Genomic DNA, 12,656 nt, shown 5'->3' with positions numbered 1-12,656 from the left:
GCTGAAGGCAGTGTTAAGCTGGAGAAACAGTTTAAATTAGTGGCCCAAACTATTTGGCTTTTGCACCACCTCAAAGCCTGGCCAAACATCTGCAAGTAATGATATGGCTTAGCCTTGCGTTGTAAGAGCATTGGACAATTTTTTTTACAAAAATGGCTTAAAAGTAAGGCATGTATAATAACAATAAAATTATTAGCTCCCTAACAATGGGGGCCTGTGCTATGCCTTTGTACTTATCTATGTCCCTGTGCACTTGTCATTTTGTACAGCACATGTCATTTGTCAGCCTGATACAGGTTTAGTGTGTATTTTTCTGTCTTTATATAGAGAGATTTTGGTGCTGTCACATAACATACCTGTATGAACTTATAGTTTGGATGACTGGAGATAGATTCCAGATTCTTCAAACTGGCACAATAATCAAGCTAAAGGGAGGAAAAAGAAGAGAACAATTACTTTGTTTTATGTTGACACCTTGCCTATATGTCTGGAGGAGCATTCAGGACAACTGGTTTCCAGATGACGAATCCCATACCTGTACAATATTTTATCTTGGATATAGAATAGAAAATCACTGGACAATCCATGTGAATATGAGGAGCTTAGGTGAGAACAAAGGAGACTTTTAATAAGTTATATAAAAAAGAAGCAGCAGATACTGCCATGGCTACCCCATGCCAACGCAGTAATTTTGTTTGTATAAACTATAGTAGTGTTTCTGAAGCAAACACATCAGTTTTACCAATGCAGGGCAACAGTACATTATATTTAATTACTTTTTAGGTGATGTTTCTGTAGTTAAATCTTGAGAAGAGTTAACACTTGACCTTTGCTTTTAAAGTCTCACAATAAAATGAATCTAGATTTCCTACTGAAACGATTTTATCAAGTCACATACCAGGCCACATGAATGCCACGCTTCAGCATAAGTAAGTTAGCTACTGTACTATCTTCCCAATCTTCAAAAAATTTGAATTAATATATAACATAATTCTGTACATGGGTCTTAATCTAAAAGGAGTTATCGCCTGAAATTCCTCTTTTGTGGACAACACAGAAAACCTATAACAAATCCAAAGGAATTTTGAAGTAAATAATTTAAAAAAAAATTGACTGTTTGAGAACTGCACATGGCTGTTTAACAGTGTATACAAAAGGAAATAAGATTTTTAAAAAGGTTAACTGATAATAAAGGTATCCATTTTGTTCTTTTTGTTTCCCCAAAGACAGACAGCTATAACCCAATAACTGGAAGGAAACTTGATGCTGTGTGTAATATGGAAGCAGAAAAGTTTTTATTGACATCTGCAGCAGATCTGAGAGTTCTGTAAATTCATCAGAATGCGTTTACCTGTTTGAGCACTCAAATACCATTCTGATTTGCTGGGCAGTCTTTTGAGTAAAAACATATAGAGAAAAGTTTGAATTTCTTCTGCTCAAATGGTATAAAGGTATGGGACCAACTATCCTGAATGCTTGGGTTTTCTGGATAAGGGATCCTTTCTTAATTTAGATCGCTATACCAGATAGTCTGCTAAAAATCATTTAACATTAAATTAACCAAATAGGATTGTTTTGCCTCCAATATTGATTCGTGCAGCTTAGTTAGGATCAAGTACAAGATATGGTTTTATTTTTACAGAGAAAAGGGAAATCAATTTTAAAAATTAGAATTATTGGTGCAAAATGGACTTGAATGGGAAATGGCCTCATAATTTGAGCATTACAGATCCCATACCTGCATTTACCAGTTTAGACATGACCTGTTTGAAGAAGACCATCTTAAATGACACATTCCATTTTAAAATTGACATCTCTGCTCTTTGATTAAATATAATTCTTACCTTATCAAGGTTAATAATAAGATAGTCAGGGTAGTTTTCAACCAGGGATATTATCATGTGAGATGCTCTAAAAAGAAACAAATAAATAAGTCTTATAAATGTTATTTTCGTTTATATTATAAAATTAATTTTGTATGCGCAATGTCAAACTGTTGCATACTCTGTAAGCTAGGACAATCTCATATTGGCAAATAATTGTGGCTCTGTACTTTTGTCAACTCATGTGACAATCACATATTAGTGTGTGCACTCTAAACACAGTTATGGGATTTATTATTTGAAATACTTAAAGTCTTGTGTGTTCTGGATAAGTGTTTTGGGGTTTTTTTGTAATTTAGCATGTGGCAAAAATAAATAATATTCAAATAAAGCGGAAAGTAAAAGAGATTGCATGGATTCCAGCTTGTATGTAACATTAAATAAAATACACCAAGTCCTGAAAAACATAATATATGCCCCTAAGGATAGAGATTTTGTTGGACTGTACTGATAAACATCAGAGAAAAATTCAAAAATGCTCCAATACTTTCACATGCCAGGAAATGTCTTTACTTGAACACACACAAGACCCTCACATGACCAAGCAAAAAAAGGATGACGAAAGAACATGATTGTTACAAAGCCAGCATTTATCCAAAAGGAAAAGTCCTTTCTTACAAAAAGTTTGCACTATTTGAATCCAAAGGCTGAGGACAGGGGCGGATTAACCATTAGGCATACCTAGGCTATATCCTAGGGGCCCATTTATCTTTTCTAAATTATTTTTCAGCTCTACTCTTCCGTATCTATCTTACTTTTTATTTGTGCTGGCCAGCATGTGCGTGCCCAAGGCCTTAGCTCTCTCTGTCATGTGTTGGGTTCAGCGCACACCAGTGATGTCACCATTGCATACCGAACCCAACAAGGGAGCTTGCACACAACGGAAGGGGGGGGCTTTAAAAAAGTGTAGCCTAGGGGCCACACATATGATTAATCTGCCACTGGCTTAGGGGAAATTTTAGAAATCTTCTAAACTGTGTTCAGAATAGTTTGCACTGTATGCTCTTAATTTGTTTTTAAGTAGCTTTTGAGTTTAAAAAAAAAAAAAAAAATTATGGTGGTGACACAAGGAGGGACCGTAGATACATTGTGCATCACGTCTGTAGGGAGGATCCCGGGCTCTGTGAAATTGTAGTACCCCCTCCTCAGCCACTTTAGACTTCAAATTTGGCCTACAGTTAAGTGAGCGGACCCTTGAACATTTTTGTGGGGGAAGCCTGGTAAGATCAAGGATACTGGTATGCTACTAGAGGAACTTACTATTATTGATTCAGGTAGGTGGCAGTACTCAGAGCTACTGCTAAAAATGCTGATCAGTGTGATCAATAGTGTCCACCTCAAGGTAAGAATATTGAGGAAAGATCTGCGACTTCACCAAACATGCAGATCTTTTAGCGTGTTGCCAGCTTTAGTGTGGGTCATTCATTATATATACTTTCTATTTTCCTAGCAACAGTGGACACAAGGGAACTCTCAAATGTGGTTGTAGCTCAATGCTTTCCACAGGCAGCATCAATAGATGCAGAACACATGCACCTAAACATCACATGTAGACAATTTTTTATAACATGCCAACAATGCCGATTTTCAGCACCAACAGCAGTCCATTTGCTCTAAAGTGCACATCAGCTCATCTTACCCTCATGTCTGTAATTACACAGAAATTATCGCCCTGCAAAAAAGATGTACTGGGGGTAAAAATCTTGGTAACTTGCAGCCAAAACTACACTTGTGGTCATAGACAATCCATATAAGTTTAGGTATAATGGACTGCAAGTATCTGTTGCACCGCGTTTGGATGTATTTTGAGATGACGTGCATGCAATGGGGAATTATACGTTAGCATTGCTCGGGCTGTCTTTTAAGAGCGAATATCAGCTCCCTAAATAATTCTATGTTGTTATTCCTTTTCACACCAAGATATTGTAGCCAGGACAGAATCAAAGCAATGATGGACCCAGGGCAAAGACCCACATCATATTTGTGGCAGTACTAGTCACTACATAGGCATAACTGCAGAGGAGTGTAAGAGGCCCAGTAAGGTCCTAATTAATAAGCAATTTCAATATATCTTGGTAAAATATGTTAAATTTCAAAGTTCTGGGGCCCAGTAATATCTAGTTATGCCACTAGTTACACCGGTTTACATATTAGGGCTGTCTGCTCAAAAATCTATAACCTAAATAAATGGAACATCCATACTTGCTTTCACAAAACATCCGGCTCTTTTAGATTGCACCTCCTGTGGAGAAGGCAAGACAGTTTCCTTAAAAGGACAGTGATATATTCTAGGTTAGTCAAACTGTGTCACTATGTCTTCATAAAGCTGTTCAGCACTAATGGATTTAAGTAGGTTAGACAAGGATGGTTCCATTTACATGTTCATGTTTCCTTTAAAAAGCTGTTAAATTATCTAAGAGACATTTGATTAGACTGGCGTACATAGTAACCTTCACCCTAGTTTCAGAGAAAAGTATTTTACCAAGCATAAATTTAAAGATGTGTTTAGCTTATAAGTTGGGACTTAAATGACTTACCATATGGGAGCATTCAAAGGAATGTAATGCTTAAAATATAAGAGGAGCACTTTAGTGTTAGCTTTTGCACCTTTATTGCCAGTAAACAATGAGACAAAATTTAAAAGTTAGCCTTATGGGAAGAAAGCCATGAGTGAGAGTCAGCAAAAGACATACACAGTCAGATAGCTACTAGGCAATTATGGAATGGAGCTGCTTGCATGACTGTCATGAGTAAAACCAGATCTGGGAAACAATCAGCTGAGGGAAAACAAATTCCTGTTTTTTTCTCCCTTTTCCAGCATTTCTTGCAAGGATGATATTAAAAAAAAAAGATATGCTGTTGGGAAAGTTAAACCCGAGTTTGAGTTGTCTCACAGACTTTTCATCGTATTAGAATAGAATTTGGAGCTGACACACAGTTTTTGCTCCTGTTCGCTCATATACAATGTCAAAGCTACCAGACACTGAAAACAATATTCAGGGCTAGGGCTGGGCGATATACCGTTTAATACCGAATACCGGTGTTTTTTTTTGTAAAACTATATTAATTTTTCAGATACCGCAATACCGGGGTGTCAGGGTACTCACCCGTGCGTCCCGGTCTCGCGCACCTCCTTGCGTGTGCACGCGTGTCCCGGTGTCCGCGGGACGTTGCGCACGCGCGTCCAGGTGCGCGTGCGTCAAAGCGCACGTACATGTCAAAGCGTGCACGTCCGTGGTGCGCTGACGGCGCGTGGGGGATATTTAAAGCTATCAAACGCCTCCTCCTGTGCTATGTTGTCTGCGGCCTTGCCTGGGAAACTAAGCCTGCCTGATTTACCTTACGACTTTCTGTTGCCGATCCTTCGCTTGCCTGACTCTGATTTTCAATACTGCAGTAATTATTCTCTAATTTATTAGGAAATGGGGTTAACACCTAATCATGCATGGAAAAAAAAAATACAGTCAAATACCGTGACACAGATATAATTTTGAAAAATACCGTGATATAAATTTTTGGTCATACCGCCCAGCTCTATTCAGGGCTCATATTTCTAAATCTGGGTGATTGCCAAGGTTACTAAAGTGATTGTACATTCCATGCCTTGCTAATAGGACTGGGCAGATTTGGATGGGACAAGAGATCTAAAATACTGTACGGGATCTCATATGCTCAATGCACCTCCTAGGGTCTGTTACATCAATTGACTGTGTCAAAGTATAAACGAAAATGAACACCAAACGCTCCGGACTCGAAGGGTCTTTAAAAGCAGGTCCTTTATTGATTCATATAAAAAGCTAAACGCCTGTGTTCGTGCGCACTTACTCATAGGCACTCATGTGTCAAAGTATGATAACATTAATTCTCTTAATTAAGTAGCTGCTATAGTATATAGTAACTGAGACTATTATACATCTTTTTCTCTAACTGTTTGCCCTAAATTGTTTTCCTAATATAGATGAGCAAATAATAATAGATGGGCAAATATTTTCAATTAGTATTTGTTTAATGTTGGTCCTAACGCTGCTCTTCTCATAGAGGAGGGATTTTATATGTGGTGCTCTAATCTTTAACAATGGTGTACTGTATTCACTTTGACTTTATTAATGTTTGGCTTTCATGTGTTCTATAATAGGTGTGATGCCAACCTTTAGTAAATTTCAGTATCCTTGCATTGACGAATTGCAGGAAACAACACTTATTAAAACTGCTTTGTAATTGTAGGCCTATATACAGTATATCTCCATAAGGTAGCACTCGTGCATGGTAAAAAAAACATTGAATCCACAAAAAGACCAGCAACAGCAGGATTTTTTTTTTAGTGAAAAACCAAATGTGGGATAGGGGATAGGGGTCTATAATAGGGAGAGAGAGACAGATTCTTTTAGTTCACTATGCCGCAAAAATAAAATTGTGGGAGCACACTATATGGAAGCATTTGACATATACTCTTGCTTATGAATGGTTAAATAATATCTGTTTAAATATTGGTATGGTATTTATTTTATGAAGTAGCATTTGGGGAATGGAACTACTGCTGTTATGCTTTTCTCCACTAGATGGAGGTAAACTACTAACAGTGAGAATTTTTTGTATCATTATGTACTGTACAAACCCTGGTTGATTTTTTTCCCCTAGTACTTATCTTACAGTAATTAGATGTTTTTAGATAATCTAACCTTAAGACACCTGCTCACCAAAATGAATTATATATGTTTAATTTACAAGCCGAGAGGAATGAAGGGTACTTACAAAATGTAAAGCGTGCCACTTTAGAGGCTCGCGTGCCACTTTAGAGGCTCGCGTGCCACTTTAGAGGCTCGCGTTAGAGCACTAGAGGAACAAGTTGCAACACTGCGTTCTATTGACAATCTTGAAAGAAGTCTCTTGCTAACTGAACAAGAACTAGCGGGGTCAGATAGTATGGGGGGAGGGGAGCAAGGAAAGGATGATAGGGCAGTAAGCTGGGTGACAGTTAGAAAATCGAGTGTGGGGAAAAGAAAAAGGGAGGCTGCTCCAGGGTTTGCGCATCCCAACAGATTTGCCAGATTGTGTGAAGAAGATGGGAGTGTGAACTCTGGACTGGCGGTTCTTGATGAGGCTGATCTCTCTAACAGCCGGGAGACCAGTTTCTCTAGTAGTGGTGGGGAGGAGAGCAGAGCTAGGCCTAAACAGATGGTGGTTATAGGGGATTCAATCATTAGGAAAGTGGACAGGGTAATCTGTCGAGCGGATCGCTTCAACCGGACAGTTTGCTGTCTTCCTGGTGCCAGGGTTCGGCATGTGGTTGATCGGGTCGACACATTATTGGGAGGGGCTGGGCATGACCCGGCTGTCTTGGTACATATCGGTACTAACGACAAAATGAACGGTAGGTGGGGGACCTTAAAGAGTGAGTTCAGGGATCTAGGCTCTAAAATTAAGCAAAGGTCCTCCAATGTAATTTTTTCGGAAATTTTGCCGGTGCCGCGTGCTAGTTTAGGGAGACAGCGGGAGCTTAGGGAGCTAAATGCGTGGCTAAAGTCTTGGTGTAGGAAGGAAGGGTTTGGGTTCCTAGAGCACTGGGCTGACTTTTCTTTGGGGTACAATCTATACAGCCCTGACGGATTGCACCTCAATGGAAGGGGGTCTACTGTGCTAGGGGAGAGAATGGTTAAGAGGCTGGAGGAGTGTTTAAACTAGACAAGGGGGGGGTTGGTAAGCTAGATTCTTATGGGAGAGCTAGTGTAGATGGGGCAGTGGGACCAGTAAAGGGTTGTGGGGGAGGAGTGAGGGGGGCATATAGTTTATCAGATAAGGAGCTTCCATTGTTACAAGGGAAACAGACTAATTTTCACCTTAGCTCTAACTGTCCTTTAGCTAATGTAAGCTGTAGAGGAAGAAGTAGTAATCTCCGCTGCATGCTGGCTAATGCGCGTAGCTTGTCGGGAAAAATAGGGGAGCTGCAGGCTATTGCATGTATTGAAAATTATGACTTAATTGGTATCACTGAGACCTGGTGGGATGAAAAATGCGACTGGGCAGTGAATTTAAATGGGTATACGCTTTTTAGGAGGGACAGAGGGATTAAAAAGGGTGGAGGGGTTTGTCTTTATGTAAAGTCAGATTTAAAGCCATGTAATAAAGACATTACCAATGAAAACGTTGAATCTCTTTGGGTAGAAATTTCAGTAGGGCTGAAGGTCACAAAGAAAATGATCATTGGTGTATGCTATAAACCACCCCGTATAGATGAGGGGGATGAGGCCCAGCTACTTTTGCAAATGGAGGAGGCTTCAAAATTGGGTCAAGTTGTTATTATGGGGGACTTTAATTATCCGGACATTGACTGGAGTAATGGGGTGGCTAAGTCAGAAAAAGCTAGTAGGTTTGTAAATATGCTAAATGACAACTTTTTATTTCAGGTGGTTCAAGAACCTACTCGGAATGAGTCTATTTTGGACCTGGTAATATCTAATAATACTGAACTTATCTCTAACATTTGTGTGGGTGAGCATTTGGGGAACAGTGATCACAACATGGTCTCCTTTGAGATAATGCTACAGAGACAGCTCTATAAGGGAGTAACTAAAACGCTCAATTTTAGACGTGCAGACTTTGCCAGTTTAAGGGCATCTCTGCAATGTGTCAACTGGGAAAGGCTTTTCATGGGGTTAGACACAGAAGGAAAATGGAACATCTTTAAAACATTGCTTTGCAGGTATACACAACAGTATATTCCCCTTGTAAGCAAGGAGAGGCATCGCAAAGCAAAACCCTTATGGCTGAATAAAAGAGTTAAGGTCGAGGTTGGTAATAAAAAACGTGCTTTTAAAGCATTCAAGTTAGCTGGGACAGCGGAAACTTTCATCAGGTACAAGGAAGCAAATAAAGCATGCAAAAAAGCTATCAGGCAAGCTAAAATAGAGATGGAAAGGGATATTGCAGCTAGGAGTAAAAAGAATCCAAAATTATTTTTTAATTATGTGAATAGTAAAAAAATTAAGCAAGAAGGGGTGGGAACTTTATTATCACGGGGGGGTACGTTGGTTGATGAGAACGGGGAAAAAGCTGAAATTTTGAACTCTTATTTTTCATCTGTCTATACATCTGAGGAGCCAGATAATGAAGGCTTCCCTTTTAATATACCCAGTGCTAGTAATTTAGCTACTGGCGCATGGGTCACTCAGGAGGAAATTCAAAAGAGACTTGAACATGTAAAGGTAAACAAAGGTCCAGGACCGGATGGGATTCATCCCAGGGTATTAAATGAGCTGAGCGCTGTGATTGCCAAGCCTCTTCACATAATTTTTCAGGATTCGTTGAGGTTTGGCATGGTGCCGAGAGACTGGCGGATTGCTAATGTGGTGCCGTTATTTAAAAAGGGATCTCGTTCTCAGCCTGAAAACTATAGGCCTGTTAGTCTGACATCAGTAGTAGGAAAGCTTCTGGAAGGGGTAATAAGGGATAGGATAGTTGAATACATTGCAGTTCACAATACTATTAGTTTGTGCCAGCATGGTTTTATGCGTAACAGATCTTGCCAGACTAATTTAGTTGCCTTTTATGAGGAGGTGAGCAGGAACCTTGATGCTGGAATGGCAGTTGATGTCATCTACTTAGATTTTGCTAAAGCGTTTGATACAGTACCGCACAGAAGGTTAATGATCAAATTGAGGAATATTGGCCTAGAACATAATATTTGTAATTGGATAGAAAACTGGCTGAAGGATAGAGTACAAAGAGTGGTGGTAAATGGAACATTTTCTAATTGGGCCAGTGTGGTTAGTGGAGTACCGCAGGGGTCAGTCCTTGGGCCTTTGCTTTTTAACTTGTTTATTAATGACCTGGAGGTGGGCATAGACAGTACTGTTTCTATTTTTGCTGATGACACTAAATTGTGCAAAACTATAAGTTCCATGCAGGATGCTGCCGCTTTGCAGAGCGATTTGACAAAATTGGAAAACTGGGCAGCAAACTGGAAAATGAGGTTCAATGTTGACAAGTGCAAAGTTATGCACTTTGGTAGGAATAATATAAACGCAAACTATCTACTGAATGGTAGTGTGTTGGGGGCATCCTTAATGGAGAAGGATCTAGGGGTTTTTGTAGATCACAAGTTGTCTAATTCCAGGCAGTGTCATTCTGTGGCTACTACAGCAAATAAAGTGCTGTCTTGTATAAAAAAGGGCATTGACTCAAGGGATGAAAACATATTTTTGCCGCTTTATAGGTCCCTGGTAAGGCCTCACCTTGAGTATGTGGTGCAGTTTTGGGCTCCAGTCCTTAAGAAGGATATTAATGAGCTGGAGAGAGTGCAGAGACGTGCAACTAAACTGGTAAAGGGGATGGAAGATTTAAGCTATGAGGTTAGACTGTCGAGGTTGGGGTTGTTTTCTCTGGAAAAGAGGCGCTTGCGAGGGGACATGATTACTCTGTACAAGTACATTAGAGGGGATTATAGGCAGTTGGGGGATGTTCTTTTTTCCCATAAAAACAATCAGCGCACCAGAGGTCACCCCTATAGATTAGAGGAACAGAGCTTCCATTTGAAGCAGCGTAGGTGGTTTTTCACGGTGAGGGCAGTGAGGCTGTGGAATGCCCTTCCTAGTGATGTGGTAATGGCAGACTCTGTTAATGCCTTTAAGAGGGGCCTGGATGAGTTTTTGAACAAGCAGAATATCCAAGGCTATTGTGATACTAATATCTACAGTTAGTATTACTGGTTGTATATATATAGTTTATGTATGTGAGTGTATAGATTGGTTAGTATAGGTTGTGTGCTGGGTTTACTCGGATGGGTTGAACTTGATGGACAATGGTCTTTTTTCAACCCTATGTAACTATGTAACTATGTAACTATGTAACATATTTGTTCACATTCATATGATTTGGCTTATTTAATGTCCAACTACTGTAGACTAATAAAATATTGCAGAAAACCTATGTTTATGAAAAATTTGCTAAGGGCAATATTTTGGGGTTCCCTACTTTAGCCCCTCTTTGCCATTGATAAACAACCAGCCGTCTATATATTCAGCCAGTAGTCACTCACACCAAACTATGCAGACATTGGTAGACATTACAAACAGAACATTTTTGCACAGGCAGCAGCACAAATATGCAAAATTACAGCATACTCTGTTATACAATATTATGTACTCTCAAAAGCAAGAGAAGTAATCATCAGAAATGTAAAAGGAGTAGTTTACCCTGAAGTTAACTTTAGTATGTTGCATATGGCCAATTCTTTCTTTTTAACTGGTCTTCCTTTTTCTATAGTTTTTGTATTATTTTATTTCTTCTTCTGACTGTTTCCAGCTTACAAATGGGGGTTAATGACCCCAGAAGCCAAAAAAAATATTGCTTTGTGAGGCTGCAATTTGATTTATATTATTACTTATCTTTCTAGCCAGGCCTTCTCCTATTCATATTCAATCTCTCATTCAAACTACTGCCTGGTTGCTAGGATTATTTGGACCCTAGCAACAAGATACCTGCTGAAATTCCAAAATGGAGATCAGATACGTTTTTCCAGTTTTGTTAGGTAAAATTAGGTACCTCGGCTTATATTCGGATTGGCTTATACTCGAGTATATACGGTAAATTCTGCAAAAACTGCCTAGAAACTTACGTAAGTTGCTTATCAAGCTAAAGACAGGGCAGAGTAGCTTGACAGCAGCAAACTCCACTGACCACCAATGAATTAAAAGCTTAATTAAAAAGCTTAAATTCCACTGCCCCAATGAACTGACTTATTAGCACATTAATTATTCATTTTAACTATTTATTTTGACTGCTTATTGTCCAGAATGCTCGAGACCTGTGGTTTTCCGGATAAGGGATCTTTCTGTAATTTGGATCTCCATAACTTAAGTCTGCTAAAAATCATTTAAATATTGAATCAACCCAATAGGATTGGTTTGCATCCAATAGGACTAATTATATTGTAGTTGGGATCAAGTACAAGGTACTGTTTTCGTATTACAGGGAAAAAGGAAACCATTTTTAAAAATTAGAATTATTTGCTTATAATGGAGACTATGGGAGATGGCCTTTCCATAATTCGGGACTTTCTGGATAACGGGTTTCCAGATAAGGGATACCTGTATTACATAATTTATGCAAACAAAGTAAATTACTTTCAGTGAACCTTACATATAAACTCCCCCAAATCAAAATATATACTTAGGGGGGCCCCTAGGTTTCTGATGGTGGCCCTGTCTAGGGGATATAGCACGGTAGTTGTATGCCACAAGTAGGTTGCCCCTCATTATGGATAAAATACCAGCCTACAGATGGAATACAAATAGGCTTCAGTTGCCCTTAAAAGTATATGTTACGAACTATTGGTTGGCATAGTAAGAGAATGACAGGCTGAAGTGGAAATGTTCCCTTTATACAGAGTTCGTACTAACATTGGCCTGCGACTGACGCTAATGCTTACGTACATGAAGCCCGCCCCTCCGGTTACCAGGATCCTCTTGCTGAAGCCCGCGGGCCGCTCCGACCGTACCATCCCATTCATAGTAGCAGGGAAAGAGTCACAGTCAAACCGGCTACAAATAAGCTAAAGAGTCGGTGTTTGGCGACTCATCCGCGAATAAACACCCTGCCACGTCCCGTCCATAAGACAGACCCTAACTTGCCAATCTACTCTTTCTTCCTTCATTAGAGGAGCGCACAAAATCAGCTGTCACAACTTACTACGACAGCACAGGACGGGCTCGCTTTGTGGCAGTGCTTTAACAAAGTACACGTAGCAGGGGTGCGCCTAGCTGTGCGTTCCACGGG

The 12,656-nt window shown here is 39.6% G+C and overlaps 1 protein-coding gene across 1 annotated transcript in view; it reads right to left on the bottom strand.

Annotated features, from left to right (window-relative positions):
- The window catches only part of tgds (TDP-glucose 4,6-dehydratase), a 30,771-nt gene extending 18,242 nt beyond the window's left edge, over positions 1 to 12,529 (bottom strand). The window contains exons 1-3 of the mRNA XM_002939281.5: positions 12,314 to 12,529; positions 1,845 to 1,911; positions 357 to 425 (exon numbers count right to left, since the gene is read on the bottom strand). Of these exons, the coding sequence (XP_002939327.3) occupies positions 357 to 425; positions 1,845 to 1,911; positions 12,314 to 12,390 (213 nt within the window). The 5' untranslated portion in view covers positions 12,391 to 12,529. The remainder of the gene's footprint in view (positions 1 to 356; positions 426 to 1,844; positions 1,912 to 12,313) is intronic.
- Between the last annotated feature and the right edge of the window lie 127 nt (positions 12,530 to 12,656).

This window comes from Xenopus tropicalis, chromosome 2 (assembly GCF_000004195.4).
Source record: "Xenopus tropicalis strain Nigerian chromosome 2, UCB_Xtro_10.0, whole genome shotgun sequence".
In the NCBI taxonomy this organism is placed as follows: domain Eukaryota; kingdom Metazoa; phylum Chordata; class Amphibia; order Anura; family Pipidae; genus Xenopus; species Xenopus tropicalis.
This window is presented reverse-complemented; position numbering and strand designations above follow the sequence as displayed.